This window comes from Sciurus carolinensis, chromosome 7 (assembly GCF_902686445.1).
Source record: "Sciurus carolinensis chromosome 7, mSciCar1.2, whole genome shotgun sequence".
Taxonomy (NCBI): Eukaryota; Metazoa; Chordata; class Mammalia; order Rodentia; family Sciuridae; genus Sciurus; species Sciurus carolinensis.
The window spans coordinates 111,727,337-111,746,884 of record NC_062219.1 but is presented as its reverse complement, the minus strand read 5'-3'; the positions used below and the strand labels follow the sequence as shown (position 1 = coordinate 111,746,884).

Sequence of the window (19,548 nt, the reverse complement as noted above, 5' to 3'; positions counted from 1 at the left end):
ATCTGATACATCATGGTATAATGGAATATATTACATATCAGTCATAATACTAGTTATCTTAAAATATTGTATGCCACAGAAATTATAAAATTTCCTTGTTAATTGCATTATGATGAACTTTTACTAGAATTTTTTTTTTTTTTTTTTTTTGTACCAGGGATGCTTAACCACTGAGCCACATCCCCAGCCCAAAGTTGCTTAGGACTTCTCCAAGTTGCTGAGCCTGGCTTTGAAGTTGTGATCCTCTTGCCTCAGCCTCTGGAGCTGCCGGGATTACAAGTGTGTGCCACCATGCCTGGTTCATCAGATCTTAAACCATGATCATTTTAAGTATTTGTTATCCACAGACAGTCATTATTTTACTCTGATGATTTCCTAAAGCTTTGTGAGCAACTACAATCCTAAAGTGTTTTGTCTTCAAGATCTATGGAATGGACTCTAAAAAGTACAGGTTTTTGATTGAATCTGAGGAAACTTTTTCAGTAGTTTGGTAAAGTACATTCTTCAAAAGCTAAAATTAAAAATTTCCTTTTTCTCCCTAACTGATATCTCCAGAATTCAGAAATTTTTAGTGAATGTTTTATTTTCACGGCAGAACAGTTATTTGTTCAATAAGAACCTGTTTCTTACAGGACACAGTTAGAAACATTGCATATGTTACCAAGTCTTTGATTAGAATGTCACATTTGAAAATATGAATAGGATCAGATATGATTAAATTGTTTTAAGGAACTAAAGTTGAGTTTATGAAGCCAATTAAAATCCTTAGGGGTGAGGGAATAAACTAGTCTTTTTACATGGTTCCTAATCTTAAATACATGGTTTCTTTCTACAATTGTCTTATAGGTGAGTAAGGAATGTCACTTCCTGGCAGACCCAGGAACCTCAATGTATTTTGGGAGTCTCAAAATAAAATCACCTAAATCTATAGGTATTGTAGACAAGGTCATATGACAAGTCTTTAGTTTTCTGGCCTCAAAAGTGTGTGTATGTGTGTGTGTGTGTGTGTGTGTGTGTGTGTGTGGTGTGTATGTGTGTGTGTTGCTGGGGACAAAACCTGAGACCTCAAGCATGGTAGGCAAGCAGTCCACCATTGAGCTACACCCCCAGCTGCATATTCTTAATATTTTTAAAATGGAATCATCAGATTTGCTCATATGGATGGAGAATTGCCATAGGAAGAAAGGAGTCCAGGATAATTTCCAAATTTTGGCCAAAGGAATTGGAAAGACACAACTGGGGAGACCCAGGAAAAGGGCAGTTCTAGAGGCCATTACTGAATGTGGTAAATCAGGCCATTTACCCTATGTGTGACTTTGGATTACGTGCTTAACTACCCTGAACCTTAAAGTTCCTCAATGATTATTCATTGGTTATAATTGTTGCTTCCCTGCATCACAGTGGTGAGAATTGAGTGAGATCATGAACTCAGGATTGGCATACACGTGTATTCAATGTGTCCTGCTTACAGCCCTGGGATAAACACATGGCCACTGAACTTCCTCAGGAAGCGACTATAAGAAGAGGAAAAGGACTGGGGTTGTGGCTCAGTAGTAGAGTGCTTGCTTGGCATTTGTGAGGCACGGGGTTCGATTCTCATTACCACATATGAATAAATGAATAAAATAATGGTCTATCAACATCTAAAAAATATTTTAAAAAAAGAAGAGGAAGACTCTGCCTATGAATGTATACCCTTTTGTTCCTCTCCCTTGCTTCTTCCACACAGAAGTAGACAGGCCTTTCTGACCTTGCAAATTTTCTTTTTTCGAGGTCTTAGATGGTGATGGAGATGATGACAATGACAATGCTCACAGCAGCTGCTGGTGGGGTGCTGATAAATGATCATATTCTCAAAGCCTTGAAGTTTATACAATACGTCAAGGTCATTATCTCATTTGAGTCTAGGAAGGCTGGAATTATAACAATTTTCAAAATAGGATAATGAAGTATTTAAAAAGAAACAAAACCTGTCTGTAAACCCAATGAGATACACCTGGCTACCTTATGGACCGTCCTTTAATGTCAAGGAGGGAAAAGCGGGTGGAGAAAAGGGTCCTGAACTCGGTGTCACTCTTCTGTCTCTGAGTGGGAATGTAACCTCTGTGTCCACGTATGCCCAGTTATGAGATGGACTGTCTCCACTTTTCTGCCCCCATGTGAGAGCTTGCTCCCACCTGGTCCTGGTTTCCCCGTCTTGTCCACTGGAGTAGGACTGGTGTTAAGAAGTGTGCCGCGGCTGCTGCCTTACTGTATCTGAGGTTTGAACATGTGAGTGTCATATATTGTCCAGTTCAGTTCCTCCTCTCAGTTCCTCTCGGTCATTGAGGTAGCAGATGAGGGGACTGGTGCCCAGGAGAGTCAACATACTTAAGGACACACAATTAGGAAGTGCTGTTTGGATCCCAACTCTGAGGTCTACACCCAGCAAGGGGAATTCCTGCACATGCTCCCTCCTCTCCTCCTTCCAAACTGGAAAAGGGGGCCAGCCCAGCTGCCCTCTCCCCTCAATACACCAGGTGCCAGAACACAGCTGTCTCTTCATTGTTCCCCCCACCCAGGCAAGTTGAGCTGGGTAGGGCTGAGCTGGGTGGGGTTACCCAGGGCTGCATCCAGCTAGGCTGTCTCCACTGCAGGAAGGTCCAGCCGGAGATTGATTCTGAGCAGCAATTCTGACTGGTGAGAGCTGTGGTGGATCGGTAGGTGTAGGGAGCCAGGATGGTAAGGATTGCAGGTCTGGATAGATCAAGAACCCCCCAAAAGAAAAATTAGAATTGCTGAATTGAGGAAGAAGATTGGGGAATGCCAGGGGGATGGAAGGGGCCCAAGGAACAGTAGAGCCCCTGGAGGCAGGGAAGGGCTGGCTGTGGGTCTTAGCTCCAGTTTTCTTCACCCCAGCTGTGGCTTGGTACCCCCATCTGTGCTATGGTGAGACCCCCTCTACCAGCTACCTTGCTAAGAGAAAGGGCTTCCGTAAAAGCAAAAGCAAGCAACCCATGAATTGAGGACTGGGGAGCACAAAGGTATAAACTGAAGGGAGGGGGTGCTCCTGTCCATCCCGTGTCTTTGGCAGGTGAGGTGGGAGCAGCAAGTACCAGGTTGGAGCCTCCACTGCCTTCACAGCACTGAGCTCGCCATGCCTGCCCCACTGCTCCCACTGCTGCTGAGAGGGCTGCTGTCCCGCCTGCTGCTGCCTGCCGCCCGCCTGGCCCGCCAGCACCTCCTGCCCCTGCTGCGCCGACTGGCCCGTCGCCTGGGCTCCCAGGATGTGCGAGAGGCTCTACTGGGCTGTTTGCTGTTTGTCCTCAGCCAGCGACATCAGCCAGATGCTGGGGAGACCTCCAGAGTGGACCACCCGGAGAGGAGGGAGAGATTAGGCCCCCAGAAGTGAAGCCAAGAGTCCTGGCGGGAGCCGAATAGCCATCGCAAAGCTTTCTCCTGGAGTAGGATAGTCTTGGCACCAGCGCCAACGCAGCCTGCCCACTGGGCAGTCATCGAGTGGGGTCTGACCTGAACATGCCTCCTCCTCCCTGCAGACGTGTCTTTCTAGAAGGATGCTCTGTATCTCAGACAATGGATCACTGCACTTCCCTTCTGCTGTTCTTCCCAAAGACCTCTGCTAATGACCTCTGGCCTCAGGGGAGAGGAGACCTCACCTCCAGGCAAATGAAGACATAAAGGATCTGACAATTTAGATAAGAGGTGACATTTGGATCCAGACTATTGGTCTTCCAGACTTGGGACCTACCTTAAAATAAGAAAATCTTGTTGCTTTTGGAGGCAACACTGCTCCTAAAACCCAGCACAAACAAGTGCTCAATAAATATTTGTTGAATTCTTGCGATGCTCCTTTGAAACTCTTGTCACCCACACCTCAGTGGGTAGCAGGTGGGGAGGGGGCCTGGAAGAGAGAATCACTAGGAGGCTTCCTTTTGCTATTTGCTCCACTGTCCGTCTCAGTCTCCAAAACCTTTAGGTTGCCCAGGCAACGGTGGTGCATGCCTGTAATCCCAGCAACTCCGGAAGCTGAAGTAGGAGGATCGTTAGTTCAAAGCCAGCCTCAGCAGATTAGCAAGGCATTTAGCAACTCAGCAAGTCTCTAAATAAAATATTTTAAAAAGGGTTGGGGAAGTGGCTCAGTGGTTAAGTGCCCCTAGGGTCAATCCCTGGGACCAAATTAAAAATAAAAGAGAGAGAAAGAGACAGACAGACAGACAAAACCTTGAAGTTAAGTTGTTTCTAGTGTCTAACTTTTTTTTGCCCAGAAGGTCACACTTCCCCTGGGTCTATTTTGGAGGAAAGTTGGCTGCTAGCTCACTGGAAGAAAACCTGTTTGAGTCAGTCTGGAGACTTCTCAGCTAAAGGTGGTGGGCAGGGGGAGACTTGTATGCTAAAGGACCCTGTAGGTAGCCACCTGGGACGCGGGGCAGTGCAGAAATGCAGGACTTCAGGACACTCCACCCAGAAGAGAAGGGGAGGGGGTGGCCTGAAAAATTCACTTCCTTATTTCCCCCTCCCCAGTAGGAGGGGCTTGGGGGTGTGTGTTTCAAATAAGACTTGTCAGGCACATTTGCATCCCAGCCTCCGGGTTATTTGCTTATTGTTTCCATGCAATAATCCTACTTCCCTGAATGAATCTTAAGCTCTAGGTGGAGAGGGGGATAGTGATGAGTACAGGTTCCTCTCAGTATCCCCATTCAATTCCCTGCGCCCAGAGAAGCGACACCAAAGCTGTCACCCCGACTCCAGTAGGACTCTCCTCGCCCCATTCACCTCCCCACGGGGTTCTCCAGAGCCAATGCACTTGCTCTCGCCTCCCGAAAGGACGAACTGGGGGAGGGGCGGAGTGAAGGGGGACTGAGTCCCGGGTTCCCTCGATACGCTGGCCACCCTTCCCAGGCCCACGAGCCCCTCCCACGGGGCCTCCCTCACCGCCGGCGTCCCGAAACGCTCTGCGGCGAACGGCGCCAGGCTGGACTGTGAGCCTGCCGCGGAGCGCTGGGCTGGCGCCGCGGTCGCCAACTGCAACCCTTCTCCCGCTCGGCGGCAGAGATCGGTCAACCCCGGCGCGGGCTGCGCTCTCTGGCCATGGCCATAGCCTCAGGACGGAGGTGAGGAGGCCAGGAGGGCTCCGGGACTCGCCGGCCTGGGAATTTCCGTCCTCTCCGCCAAGTCCGGATGCCCCCGCCGAAGTCTCAGCAGGTGCGCGGGGAACAGCGGCGGGGGCGGCGGGAGAGAGCGAGGCGCGCGCCGGGCGGGGGCGGGGTCTGCGCAGTTCTCACGCTGCTCAGGCAGACTGTGTGTCGATGCAGTCTGAATCTGAGGTTTCTGGAAGAGAGGGTAGTTTTCTGCGAGTTTGAAGGCCTACTAAGGTGACTCCCCGCTTCCCTGATCTCAACCATTTACGGTTGCCGCAGGTCAGAGATCTGCCTAGAGCAGAGGGCAGGAGCCTGAGATATTAGGCAACCAGATCCAGTGATCACACATAATTCTTCTTGAACCCTGACCTAGTACCCACCATTTGTCTTTATTTAAAAATTTGACGTTGTATTCATCATTGATCCTTTTTATTAAATTTGGTTTTTAAACTTTGCACTAGTGCAGAAGTGTAGCTCAGTGGTGTCCCAAGCGAGTTCATGTTCACGTTCACGAACCCCAGCACATAGTTAAGTCTGGTCCTGCCTTTTCCTTTCTTTTCTTTCTCTCCCTTCCTCTCCTTTCTCCCTTCCTTCAAAGTACTGGAAATTGAACCCAGGGGCGCTCTACCACTGAGCTACATCCCCAGGCCCCCCTGCCCCCCCCCCTTTTTTTTTTTTAATTTGAGACAGGGCCTCTCTAAGTTGCCTAGGCTGTCCTGGAACTTGAACTCCTCCTCCTCAGCCTCCCTACTTGCTGGGATTTCAGGTCTGCACCATTGCACCCAGCTGATCACTAACACTTTCAAACAAACCATAATTCCACATTGCATTACAATTTATCCTGATTACTGAGTTTTTTTGGCATCCCCATAAATTTGGCATCCCAGGCAGTACCTCACTGACTTCTCTGTAGACCCAACCCTGCCACAAGGCCATGGAGACATAATCACAAACACAACTGAGAACATGACACACGTTTTAGTGACAACCCCCCAGGCTCAGCAAACACATTTCCAGCAAACACAGATGGCTTGTTGATGACAGCTGAAAGGATGCAGGCCTGGGGAGAGATGGGGCTGTGTGCTGGTGGTGAGGCATGCTTACAAGTGGCCAGGGGGAGGAAGGAGTCTGGAGCATGCCACAGTCGCCAGTGTCGTGGTGGGGGATTGGGTTGGGAGGGGGGTCAGCTGGACCAGTCCCCCCCACCGCCTGTGACTGAGATCTGAGGATTCCACGGAGGAAGAGAAACACAAGACTGGGCAGAGGACTGATTAATTTGGCTAGAAAAACTCCAGGCACAGGCCTGTGTTAGTGGCTGTCCAGCAGAGGGCCCAGCAACCTTCCCTGTCTGGGAAGGCCACTGTCATGGGTGTGGGTGCTGGCTGGGGTCCAGGCAGGGTGTGTGCCAGATGGGCTTCTCTCCAACAATAATAAGCCTGGCTGTTGCCATCCCTTGAGCAGGCCAGGCCCAGTGGGGGTAGGGAGAGGAACCAACCTTCCCCAGCCTGGCCTCTTGGGGACCCTCACTCCTTCCTCTGGTTTCCTTATACTTCTAGCCCCCTGTGCACACAACTGTACCCACTAGCCACTGAGCCTGGCTGTGCCTGGCTGAGCTCTCTGACCACCAGGCCAGCCACTCCCACAGTGCCAGAGCTGGGAAAGGAAGGTGGGAGTGAGGCAGGGGGCCAAGGAGAAGGGGAGGCAATGGCCAGGAAAGGAAGAAAGAGAGACGGGACAAACATGAGGGTAGGAACCCAGGGTTGTGGACAGACATGAGGCCACTCAAAAACCAAGGGGCAGTGCCTAGAAAAACACCACCCACACACATCTTCCTGCCCTCTGTTTGCTTCCTGCTGTGGGGAAGATGTGTTGTCTCTACGGGGGCTGTAAAAGTTGGGGACACCTCTACCCACTGTCCTATATAAAACCCTCCCTCCTCAGGGTCCAGGCTTTCAGGGGGAGAGGAGTGATTTTGCAGTGTCCCTACAATATTAGTACTGTTAACTCTTTGTTGTTGATGTTTTTTGGTACCAGGCATTGAACCCAGGGCACTTAACCACTGAGCCATATCCCCAGTCCTTTTTTGTATTTTATTTAGAGACAGGGTCTCGCTGAGTTGCTTAGGGCCTCGCTAAGTTGCTGAGGCTGGCTTTGAACTTGCAATCCTCTTACCTCAGCCTCCTGAGCCATTGGGTGCTGTCACTGCAACCTGTCGCTGATTGTTTTTTTTTTTTTTTTTTTTATAATTTTTTTTTAGTCATTGATGGATCTTTATTTTTGTTTATATGTGGTGCTGAGAACCGAACCCAGTGCCTCACACATGCCAGGCAAGCGCTCTACCACTGAGCCACAACCCCAGCCCTGTCGCTGATTGTTAATTAGTGTGTATGACATCTCCAGGGGACAAGCCTCTGAGGTTCTTGAGGGTGGGGTAGGCAGCCTGGGTTGGATTTTCACTCCAGAGGACACTTCCAACCTTTGGATCATCCTAAAGCACTGAGGAAGGGGCAAAGAATGACCCCCTGATTTACTTTCCAACAATGACAGAAAGGTATCCTTGCCCCTCCCTTGAAGGTACATGGTGGACTCCTCCTCAGCCTGGACCCCCTTCCTTGTCAGCCAGGGAAGGATATGGAGCTCAGCAAGGCTTCCACCTCTGACCTATATCATCTTTGGGACAATGGGATTTGTGCAGGATGTTGGGTTCTTCCTGGCTTTCTCCTCCCATCCCCAGCAGTGCCTCAGTTTTCCAAAGTGCTGGCGTGAGATCATGAGGGGGCTCCAGGGCTCTGCCTTTGGGCGCTACACAGAGACAGAGACAAACATACACACTCATCCCCTTCAAGCCAGCGCTTTGGGTGGTTTGATGTTTATGGGTCTATGGTCAGGGATATGTGTCATGGATAGAAAAACTCACCACACAGTCACCAATGATTAAGTTGTAGAGATTCCACAAGGGAATGGGGGAGAAGGACAGAAGGCTTATTGAAACCAAAAGAAGAGGGATCTGAACTGGCAAAGGCGGCATTAAAAGGTGGGGCTCTGGAAAGAAAAAAGGCGCAGTATGAAGTGGCTGGAGGGGGCCTGGAGCGGTGGGGGGTTCCGGGCCGGTGTGAGCGCGGTGCTCGTCTGGTGGAAGTCCCGAGGTGAAATGTGCAGGATTTACACAGCCCCTGCGTGGAGGGGACTAGGACGCCCGGCGTGGAGCTGTACCCTCCAGGCCCACGAGCTTATTAATGGGCTGGGTTAGCGTGGCCCTCGGAAATAATAGGAGCAGAAGGCCCCGGGCGCGGCCCCCGAGAGTGCTGAATTGCTAATGCGGAGATGGGGTGGGCCGGGGGCGGGCCGGGGGCGGGGCCAGGACGCCGCGGTCGCGGGAGGTGGTGGCAGGCTCGGGACTGTGGCGGGCGCCGGCCGGGGGCGGGCCCAGAGGAGGGCGGGTTTGAAAGCTCCAGGGCGGGCGCGGGAAGCCCTGAGAAGGCGGGCAGATCTCCGCGCGGAGGAGTCCTCCAGCAGGTGCTCCCAGGGGCTTGGGTGGGCGCGTGCTGGGGACGGCCGGGCGCGGGGTGGCGCGTCCAGCTTGCCACGAGGGCAGGGAGGCCCGGCTAGACAGCTCCGCGACCTGGACACAGACGCCGGACCCCTGTTTCCCTGGCCCGGCGCGTGCTGAGCGCGCAGCACGTGGCACACACAGGCCGGGCGCTGGGGGATCCTGTGGGGACAACGACCCGAGTGGGGCATCAGCGGTCTGGCTCCGGGCCCAAAAGCTGCTGTTGCCACGCGGACCTCTCCAAGAGGCAGGCGAGGGGATGGTTAATCCTGGGAGGTTAATCCTGGGAGACACGGGAGGGGCCGCGACACTGTGCAGTGAATGTGAGGGGATGGGGAGCGACGCAGATGGAGATAGGGGAGCTGTCCCTTTAAGTATCCCTTTTACTGGCCAAATATTTGTCCCTGATCTCTCCTTCCTGGTGTGTCCTCATTTACTCAAGTAAATGAGTGACAAGACAAGGACAGCAAACTGCAGGCTTTCTCCTCAGAGGAGAGCAGTGATGGGGGAACATTGGTTCCATCCTGGCCCTCATCCTACTTGGGGGTCTCTCTACCGACTCTTGGCCCACTCATCTCAATAACCTCTAGACCCTCGGACTTGCCCTCCCGTCTGTGTGAGTTCTCCATGCCTGAATGTGTATGTGATGGGATGGAGATGAGGTACCCTACATCTGACATTCAGGTCGCGCTGAGAATGGTCTGGGCCCCCACCTTATTTTTCTATTTATTTATTTATATTTATTTTGTAGGGGGACTGGGGATTGAACCCAGGGGTGTTCCACCATTGATCTTCATCCTCAGCAATTTTTTTTTTATACAGGTTCTCACTAAACTGCCAAGGCTGCCCTCAAACTTGCCATCTTCCTGTCCAACCTCCCCAGTAGCTGGGACTGTTGCCTATTTTTTCCCCTTTAATTGGAGCAGAGTTCCTCCCACCCCCACCCCAGTCTACAGGAACATCTGGGAAGCAGTGTTTATATCTCCCTCCCCACCAGGGGAAGGAACCTAGAATAAAATGTGCATTGAGTTTGAGTTCTGGGCTCCCCATTCACCTACGCAGTGATCTTAGGCAAGAGACCCAACATCTCTGAACCTCTGCTGGCCCATCTGCTCAGTGGAAGCCATCTAGAACTAGCTTCTGGGTAGTTGAGAGAAGCAGGGAGGGGTTCTGCAGGTAGTGACTGGCCCCATACAGCACCCTGGGGAGTGGAGATTTGATGTAGCACAATGGTATGCCTGGAAGTTAGGGTGAAAGATGGGTGTTAGGAACCTGGGGGCAGGAACTTGCTCAGTTTGGTGGCGGCTTTCAGGATTTAGCAGGCTAAGGCATGGCCCTGGTACACCAGATGGTCTGAGCTGGTATCAGATCCCTGGTTGCTGTTAGGCAAAACCTGACAAGAACAAAACACCTAGGCCAGCCAGTGGAATGTGAAGATGTGGGCAGGGGTGGAGGGGTGCCCAGTGAAGTTGCATGGTGCCCAGGACGGGTGGGGACTGCTGAGAACAGAGAGCAGGGGTAGAGCTGGGGGAGAGGGCGGAAATCAATACTTCTCCAAGCCTAATGCAGTTTACTAAGGGCTATTCTGTCAGGAGCCTTACCTATGGGGGTGGAGTGGAGCACTGGTCAATACTTTTGTTTGCCACTCTTCCCAGTGCCTAGCAACAATGCCTGACTGGCTACAGAGGTCCTTGGTAAATATTTGTTGAAAGAAGAAGCCCTCAGCCTCCATTTGGAGGTGCATCCCACCCCGCACCCCAGCTTTGGACTGGGGGCTGAGGAATGAGGAAGATCTGTAGTCTAAAGTTTACCCAGGGAAGGGTGAAAAAGCCCTTTGAGGGTCTCAGAGTTCCCCGCTGAGTTGCTGCTGCAACTTTCAGGTGCAGGGGCGCTCCCCTGCAGAGACTCCTTGCAGTTTATCTGCCCAGCTGCTCTGACCTTTTTATCTCCTGGGTGTGCTTTTGTGCTTATGAGGCTTCTCAGAAAGGGGCCCTTGAGGCCTGAGGGATTCTCTCCTGATTTGCCCAGTACCACCCTTTGCACTCTGGGCCCTCATTCAGCACCCTGTGGACAAGGCCTCCGGCCCAAGCCTGCCTTAGGACCCCTCCTAGATACTTCCCAGGCCCCTTCTGTTCTATCCTTCTGTTAGTGAGTCTGGGCCAGTGTCCAGACAGGGAGCAGAAGGCGTCTTCTACTGCATACAGCCTGGGCCTGGTTCCAGAGCTGGGCCCACCTGGAGGGTAGACCAGCGCATGCCAGTGTGGCCTCCCAGGCCATCTAAGGGAAAGCTGTTTCATCTTCTGGTGCCGGGGAGCGTCCCCCTGCACAAGCAGGCCACAGAGAGGAATGGTGAGAGCGGTGGCTAGAAGCTTTGGGACTAAGCAGTTTGGGCCTGTGCCCCACTCCTCCAGTTTTCCTGCAAGGCCATTCTCAGAAAGGGGAAGAAGACAGTGGCCTAGAGAGGAACTGACAGGGGGATGGGATGACCCTTGGGCAGTACTGGGGGTCAGAGTGGCTGGGCAGGGTTGTGAGAAGGGCCGCGTCCCCACACCCTTTGTGGAATATTTCCCTGGAAATCTGGCCGGGAAGTAGGAAGCCTCTGGGCAGTGGTTGGAAAGAAAGGCTTAAGATGTCCCCAGCAGAGAGGCCAGTCTGGGGTGCCTTGAGTAGGGGACAGGCTGGGCAGAGCCTCCCCTGTCCCTGAATCCAGGGGCTCCTGGGAGGGTGGAGAGGTCAGACTTGCAGAAGGAGCCTGGAGCCCGGTAGATTGCTTTGGTTTGGTTTTGTGCCTTTTCTCCTTCCTGCTTCCCCTCCCTCTGGCTGTCTCCTTCACTCCATTCCGCCCTGTCCTCTGTCCTCCGGCTCACCTTCCATTGTCGGCACTGTCAATGACCCTTCTTATCCCTTCCCTGTCTTCTTTGACTGTCTTTCCCTCCCTTTCAATCATGCTTCCTCCTCCTTCTCTCCTGCTCTCCACCCTCCTGTTTCCCAGCTTATAAACTGCTTCGGCTGCTGGATAAAAATAGCGGTGGCGGCGGCCAGGCTGGGAGCCAGGTAGAGCCTGAGCAGGCATAAGGGCTCGATCCGACTGGCCTGCTGGGCCAGAGGGTCTAGTTGAGTGGTCCTGAGGGGCAGGACCCAGAGGGGATCCTGCGGGGCTCTCCACTTGCGCACTCTGTCTGCCCTGTCCCCTCCTCCCAACAAGAGTCTGAGGAGGGCTGGGTAGAAGCAGGGCCTCACACTGCTTCTGCCCCCAGCAAGCGCCAGAGGGAGGGAGCCGTCAGCCAGGCACAACCGAGGACAACAGCACCATGACTACCACCAGTCACCAGCCTCAAGACAGGTACTGTGGGGGGGACCTTGGCTAGGGATCAAAGGAATGGGTCTCCAGGGGGCTGGGTGCAGTGTTCCTTGGAATTTGGAATTGCCATTGCAGCTGGCCTTCCAGCCCAGGTAGCTCTGAGTCAGGTGGGCTTGGGGCTGGGAAGCACGTGTGCCTTGGCTGGGTGCTGGCGGGAGAGTCTGCAGGGAGGGCATGAGGTGGGCAGCAGGCCGTCTGGCCTGTCAGTGTTTCCACTGTTGCTCTCCAGCTAGTCTGCAGCTTCCGGCTCCTCCCGCCACCACCGGGGAGATACTTGGCAATACCCTTCATTCCAGAGCACATCTGGCAAAACCTCTCTGTCCCTTAGGACTGCCCCGGGGCCTGTGCCTCAGATGACCCCACCCACCTTGGTCCTCAATTTGACCTTCCCACTTCTGGAGCCTGTGAACTCGCTCAAGTTAGATCTGCAGTTGCAGGGGGGACTGTGTTTTGGGGGAAGAGATTGTGTCCATTCCAGCTCTCCAATGGTCCGCGACCTGACAATGTTGATGAAGCCCTGTCACACTCCTGCCAGGCCTTAGGCTGTCCTTCCCTCTGCCTCAGGCCACCACACCCCTCAATTTTCCCCTGCCTACCTTCTTTCCTTTCTGTGCCAGAGTTTATGGAACCAGGCTACTTTGGCCGCGGGGTCTTTTAACTTGATCTCTTTGGGACCATTTCCCCACCTGTGAAAGGCAGATGAGAATGTCCACTTGACGGGGCTGGATTTGGAGGGGAGAGAATTTAAGCATGGGCCCAGCAGTTCCCTCCTTCCTCTCTGCCACCTTGTTGCACTGCTCCCTGGCTTCCTAGTCTCACCGTGACCCTCTGTCCTGTGTGACATTGCCTGGGAGTTCTGCCCTCCGTTCTGGGCCTCTGAATCAATCCTTTAGCATCTTTACTTCAATGGGGGTATATGAGGCTTTGGGGGCTGTATTTGTCACAGCTCAGACCTGCCCATTTGGGGCACTTACCTAGGCCCTTTCCGTATGAGGTCTGTGATGATCCAGGCCCCTGCACCCTGACCAGGCCTTCCTCCTTAGTGCCTTGGGGGGTCTGAAGAATGTGGGTGTTGGCTGCTGGGAGAGTATGGCAGGCACATCTGGAGATGGCCATGGGCCTTAGTGACCCTGGTGAACCAGGGTTGCTAAGCTTGTAGGTAAGGCCTTCCTAATTAAACACTGGCCTGGCTGGAGCTGGGTGGCCTTTATTTATACCCGGTCCAGATGACTGCCCAGATGATTTCCAGTGGCTACAGACTCTTGGCCTACCTTAGGTAGTGTGACCTACAAAGCCAGTTCTGTCTAGACCAGGAGGAAAAAAACAACTGTAGCTCCCTCCTTCTCTGCCTCCCAGGCACCCCACCCACCTGCCCTGCTAGGTCCAGAATGGTCTGGGAGTTTCTTGACCTCAGAATCCTTTTGGGGGAACCACACAGTTCCTGCTCAGCTGCATAATCACTTCCAGCCAGCCTTCCTGGTGGGGGCAGAAGACTCCTCGCTGTTTGTTTTCTCACTCACCCGCCCACCCCAGCCCTTCAGCAGGATTTCCAAAACCATCTCCGGATGTGTGGGTCACACTGGTTCCCAGCCTACAGGATCCCCTGAGTGTTTGAGGGCTGAGAACTGAGGTCCTATCAGTCATGCCATTCAGTCCTATGTCCCTGACCCCCTTTCCCCTCTACTCGACAGATTCCCTGGAGAAATGAAGAGATTGAGGGCAGGGAGGAAGGGGTCTCAGGTTGACCTGGGAGGGAAGGCGGGCTGGTGGGTCACTTAGCCCTTCTTTTCTCCCATCCCAGATACAAAGCTGTCTGGCTTATTTTCTTCATGCTGGGCCTGGGGACACTGCTCCCCTGGAATTTTTTCATGACTGCCACTAAGGTGAGACTGGGGAACCTGGGTTCCATGGGGCATGGGTATGTCCCTGAGCTTACAGGGTCTGGGTATGTGCCTTTGGGCCCAGGAAGAGATAGAAGTTCCAACCCTTTCTCTGCAATCCTTGCAGTATTTCACAAACCGCCTGGACATGTCCCAGAATGTGTCCTTGGTCACTGCTGAAATGAGCAAGGACATCCAGGCTCCAGCTGCCCCCACAGCACCCTTGCCAGAGCAGAGGTCCCTCAGTGCCATCTTCAACAATGTCATGACTTTGTGTGCCATGCTGCCACTGCTGCTCTTCACCTGCCTCAACTCCTTCCTTCATCAGAGGTGAGTACCTGCCTGTGGCCCAGCCCGGCCATTACTGACTCCTGCCCACCCCTTATTGCTACCCTGCGCCTCTCCTGTAGGATCCCCCAATCTGTACGGATCCTAGGCAGCCTAGTGGCCATCCTCCTGGTGTTCCTGGTCACTGCCATCCTAGTGAAGGTGCAGCTGGATGCTCTGCCCTTCTTCGTCATCACCATGATCAAGATCATGCTCATTAATTGTAAGCTTGGACTGGGAGGGGATGGATGTCATGAGCAGTTGGGACTTAACGGCCTGAGCGTGCCTGGCCTGGCCTGGGCTGGGCTGGGTGTGGGGCAGAGGGAAGCCCAGCATCAAGCCTCACTGGGAGCAAGCGGGAATCACAGGGGCTCATTTTCCTTTGGACCCTCGACTTCCAGCCCCACCATCCCTTGCTGATACCTATCCTGTTCCCCAGCATTCGGCGCCATCCTGCAGGGCAGCCTGTTCGGTCTGGCTGGCCTCCTGCCCGCCAGCTACACGGCCCCCATCATGAGTGGCCAGGGCCTGGCAGGCCTCTTCGCCTCAGTGGCCATGATCTGCGCCATTGCCAGTGAGTCCCGTCCACCTGCCTGTAGCCCTGGGGTGGTGTCGGGGAGAAAAGATGGGGCCTCTCTGATCATGGACATTGTCTGTCGCAGGTGGCTCAGAACTGTCAGAAAGTGCCTTTGGCTACTTTATCACGGCCTGTGTGGTTGTCATTTTAGCCATCATCTGTTACTTGGGCCTGCCCCGACTGGTGAGCAGATGGAGAGAACTGGGGTTTGGTGGGTGGGGAGGTCCAGGGTTCCAGACCCGGGGGAGGTGGGAACCCTAGCAATGCCTCTGACCCTGCCTCTGTCTCTGTTGCTTGATAGGAATTCTTCCGCTACTACCAGCAGCTCAAACTTGAGGGGCCTGGGGAGCAGGAAACCAAGTTGGACCTCATCAGTAAAGGTCTCATAGCCTAAGGAAGCAGCGGGGGGGCGGCATGCCAGGCAAGAGCAGCATGAACATGAGCAGAGGGGCCAAGAATGGACACACTGTATAGCTGGCAGCCATGAGCCAGTGGAGGACAGAGCAACCGGGGTGGAGGTAGGGGGCAGTAGGAAATGAGGGCTGGAAATGATAAAATGTGGGAAGATCCTAGATGACCCTGAATGCCCTGGCATTAGGACTGAAGGCACTAGGAAGCAGTTTCAGATTCTGGGCAGAGAATCACGTGACTTGAGGCTCCTGGGAATGGTTAAGCCCTGGGTGGGAGGCTCAAGTCCTGGGGATGAAAAGGAGGTCTCAGCTATGTGTTGGGGTGTGGCCGCGATCCACCTGTAACTAACCCTGCCTTTTGCTCTGTCCTTCCTGCAACTTGAAGATTCTTCTACAACCTGTCACCTGCCAGGAGAGGGGCCAAGAGCAGGCAAAGAGGAATCTGGGATCTCAGCCCCCAACTCTCAGTCAACCAGCGGAAACCACTCTATTAGAGCCATCCTCAAAAATGTATGTGGGGCAAGGCATCTTACCCTCTGTCCCTCACCTCTTTCTCTCCTTTTGCTCCCTCCTTCCCCACTGCCACTAGCTCCCTTTTTGACCTGAGACTAGTCACATTCCTGGATTCTTTCTTATGTGTGCATGTGCACATGTTCATTTTCTTGGTTCTTTGATGCACAGCAGCCATGAAGACAGCCACCTGGAGAAGCCAGGTGTGGTGGGACATGCCTAATCCCAGTGATTTTTGGAGGCTAAGGCAGGAGAATCACAAGTTCAAGTCCAGCCTCAGAAACTTAGTAAAACCCTATCTCAAGATAAAAGATAAAAAGGGTTGGACATACAGCTCAGTGGTAGAGTGCCCTTGGATTCAATCCCCAGCACAGAAAACAAACAAACAACAATAAAAACAAAAACAACAACAAAAAAACTGGCTGAGTGCTTTCCCTTTTCTCTAGATCTCAGTCCTGGCTCTCTCTGTCTGCTTCATCTTCACGGTCACCATTGGCTTATTTCCTGCTGTGACCGCTGAGGTCAAATCCAGCATCGCAGGCACCAGTGCCTGGGGTAAGGACCCTGCAGCTTCCCAGCACAGTCTCAAGTGGGACTGGGAATGAGGTTGAGAGAGGGCTGCATTGCCTTCTGCCCAACAGATCTTCCTGGGTCCATTTGTCCTTCCCCGGGCTGAAAGTACCTTCTCTGTTGTGTGGTTGGGGAAGCTGAGGCCCAATGAGGGTCAGAGTTGCTCTGTCTGTTTCTCTCCCCTCCCCTTCTCCTCCTCCCCAGAATATTACTTCATTCCTGTGTCCTGTTTCTTGACTTTCAATATCTTTGACTGGTTGGGCCGGAGTCTCACAGCTGTTTTCATGTGGGTAAGTGAAGGAAAGGATGCTTCCCTGTGGGAAGGAGTCCAGCCTGAGACCCAGAAAGGGAACCCAAGAAAGTATAATGGAAGGGGTCCATTTTTTAAAATCCGGACATAATTTTGTATTATTAAGTGTATAAGTTTTAAGTGTAAAACTTAATGTGTGTGTGTGCACCTACCTGAGTCAAGTTGTCAAACATTCCAGCACTCCACAGGGTTTCACTGTGCCCACTCCTTCCTGATCAGTGTCCCCTTAGAGGTAATCAAGCTTAGAGGTCAGTCCGGTCTCAAGGGGCACTAAATGGAACCCAGGGTTCAGCCCCGACTGAGGCACTGCCTGGTGCCTGCAGCCTGGGAAGGACAGCTGCTGGCTGCCGAGCCTGGTGGTCGCGCGGCTGGTGTTTGTGCCACTGCTGCTGTTGTGCAACGTCTGTCCCCGCCACTACCTGCCCGTGGTCTTTGAGCACGACGCCTGGTACATCTTCTTCATGGCTGCCTTCGCCTTCTCCAACGGCTACCTCGCCAGCCTCTGCATGTGCTTCGGGCCCAAGTGAGTGGGGCCGGGTATGGAACTTGGTGGCATTTGTTAGGATCTAGAGCTCCAAGGGGGGACACTCAGTAGAGGGAGGGAGGGTGAAAGGAGACTTTCTGATCCTGAAGCTGATTGCTACCGGGAGACGGCTGGGGAGGGGTAGTGAGGGTGGCAGTACCCTGGTTGCTTAGGTGGGGCTGTGGAGGGAGCGGTCAGGGCTGCCTGGAAGACGTCCCCCCAGGACACATTCCCCCAAGAGGCAGAAGCAGGTTGGGAATGGAGGACAGATTGGTCTCCCCACCCCAGATGCTGGGGACCCTGGCTAGGGCAGGGGCCGGCAGTCAGTGCTTAGGTTGTCTTGCCTTCCCTCCTTAGGAAAGTAAAGCCGGCTGAGGCGGAGACGGCGGGAGCCATCATGACCTTCTTTTTGTGCCTGGGCCTGGCACTGGGGGCTATCCTCTCCTTCCTGCTTCGGGCAATTGTGTGACCATGGGCGAATGGAAGGACTCACTGCTGGCCTGCCTCCTGCCCCTTTTGCCAAAGATGCGAGGCAGTCTGAAGGTTTTCTCTTCTTTTAAAGCCAACTTCTGCTTTCTTATGGCCTGTGCTGGGCCGGGATGTCCAGGCCCTGGGGAGGGAGCCTCTGAATGGAAACTGAGGACAGTGAGAACACTGTGGGTTGGAGGGTCAGTCAGGAGGGGCGTGGCCTCTGACTGATGGCTCTGACTGGTCCCTGCTTGAGCAGGGCAGGAGAGGCTCCTGGGCTCAGAGAGCGTGCATGTGTGTTTTGTGTCTGTCTGCCCATACCAGGGGTGGCTGGGGGCCAGGACTGACCGTTGTATGGTCTGATCTGATACTTCCCCTCCCTCCTTTCTTCCCATGTGCTTCCTCCCCCTTATCCGTGCCCCTGTCCTCTGCCCTTCACCCATCCCTCCTTACCCATCATGCACACTGTTACAGTTGCTATTTTACTGCCTTTTTTTTATACTCGACAGAAACCAGGTGCCTTCAGAGGCTCTCTGATTAAATAAAATAATTTTTTTTCCTCTCTATGGCTCCCTGTGTTCTCAGGCCACAGCTTAATGCCTTGGTGAGGGTAGAAGATGGGAATTCTGAGTCTGGAGGGATGAGCATGACCCGCCTGTGGGCCTTGAGGCCTGGGCCTGGCCTAAGGGGTTGGGGATAGTCCCTTGACCTCAGAGGAGTTATAGTGCCCCCTGTTGGACCACAGGGGAGGGACAGGCCTCCAGCCAGGACACCCGGACTGGCCCAGACAGAAAGGCCAAGTTTTTCTTTGCTGCTTCATTTCTCCTTTCACAAGACTGGAGATGGAGACAGCTCCTTGTCTTTGTCTTAACTGCTCCTGACTCCCCCAGCTCTGTCCTCAGTCCCTTCAATGAACTCTGCAAAACTGGCCAGCTCCACCCCCAGCTCTTGGCGGTACTCCCACATCACTGGGCAGGAAAAGGCTGAGGCCTGAGGGTTCTCCCCTACCTGGCACCCAGCCCTGACACCAAAAGCACAGCCTGCCAGACTTCCTGGGGAACAAGGAGCCTATGTGTCCTCATACTGAAGCTGGACTTCCTCCTCCTCAGCCCAAACTCTGGCCTAAGGAGGGGTGGTTTGGAATGGGACTGTGAGAGTCTCAGTGGAGAAGTCCTCACAACTGAGACCCCTGCCCAAGAATGACTGCCTGGCTAGAGGTAAGTAGGTAAGTGCAGCATTCTGGTCATAATGACCCTCCAGCCCCAGCACTTGGGCGTGAGTCTCATTCTTTCTGGAAAGGCAGGAGGTTTTGCTGCCCTTCCTGGGCTGTTTGCTGATTCCTGACCAGCACGTTGCTACTGAGTTGGCACCTCTGGCAGAACTTCCTTTCTATCAGAGGTGTTTCGTTTAATTGATGGCTTCGGGCCTCAATAAATTGTTAGGTTATTTTTCAGTCTCTTCCATGAGCTCAAGCCCTAATGGGGTAGTTAAGTATACCATTGTAGTGGGAACTGAAGTCCAGGTGCTAATTTGTCAAACCAGAGTATATATCTGAGGTGGAGACAGACAAGGACTTCCTTCCAATCAGGTTCAAAAGCTGCTGGTTCCTTAGTATTCTTCCTCCAGCTTTCACATGCCTCAGTGTATGTGATATGAGGCAAACTGTAGCCACAGACCTGAGATCTTTCTCTTCTGCTTGACCTCAGGCCTCCCTACCTTCCCCATTGAACCCAAACCCCAGATCCCTATTGGCTTCCTTCCTTAGGACCAGCAGTCCCCCCAGGGGCCTGGCAGAGGATCCTCTACCACTTCTACCTGGCTTTTTGGGACCAACTCCCAGGTCTTCTCTGATCTATCCCAGTTATGGCCACAAGAATAATCTGAGGCCAGGCATGGTGGTGCACACCTGCAATCCCAGCTACCG

General features: G+C 53.2%; 2 protein-coding genes across 5 annotated transcripts; both read left to right on the top strand.

Moving 5' to 3' along the window:
* Positions 1–3,136: 3,136 nt before the first annotated feature.
* Positions 3,137–3,391, top strand: Mymx (myomixer, myoblast fusion factor). Its single transcript, XM_047557262.1, has one exon. It carries the CDS (start codon positions 3,137–3,139, stop codon positions 3,389–3,391), a length of 255 nt encoding a protein of 84 aa, XP_047413218.1.
* Positions 3,392–4,940: 1,549 nt separating this feature from the next.
* Slc29a1 (solute carrier family 29 member 1 (Augustine blood group)) lies at positions 4,941–18,188 on the top strand. Of its 4 annotated transcripts, none has more exons than XM_047559342.1 (13): positions 4,941–5,202; positions 11,946–12,031; positions 13,851–13,932; positions 14,057–14,259; positions 14,340–14,479; positions 14,696–14,830; positions 14,919–15,016; positions 15,135–15,213; positions 15,629–15,753; positions 16,200–16,308; positions 16,528–16,613; positions 16,957–17,156; positions 17,514–18,188. In XM_047559342.1, exons 1-13 carry the CDS (start codon positions 5,179–5,181, stop codon positions 17,623–17,625), a joined length of 1,479 nt encoding a protein of 492 aa, XP_047415298.1. In that variant the 5' UTR covers positions 4,941–5,178; the 3' UTR covers positions 17,626–18,188. The 4 variants fall into 4 exon arrangements, with proteins under 4 accessions (XP_047415298.1, XP_047415299.1, XP_047415301.1 ...); XM_047559343.1 differs by lacking the exon at positions 4,941–5,202 and adding an exon at positions 8,580–8,654; XM_047559345.1 differs by lacking the exon at positions 4,941–5,202 and adding an exon at positions 8,727–8,935.
* The last annotated feature ends 1,360 nt before the right edge of the window (positions 18,189–19,548 follow it).

Coding starts and splice junctions, on each gene's coding strand:
- Mymx (XM_047557262.1), top strand. CDS start 3,137: ATGCCTGCCCCACTGCTCCCACTGCTGCTGAGAGGGCTGCTGTCCCGC.
- Slc29a1 (XM_047559342.1), top strand. CDS start 5,179: ATGCCCCCGCCGAAGTCTCAGCAG. Junction 14,480..14,695: donor CAAGATCATGCTCATTAATT/GTAAGCTTGGAC, acceptor CCTGTTCCCCAG/CATTCGGCGCCATCCTGCAG. Junction 16,614..16,956: donor TCACAGCTGTTTTCATGTGG/GTAAGTGAAGGA, acceptor TGGTGCCTGCAG/CCTGGGAAGGACAGCTGCTG.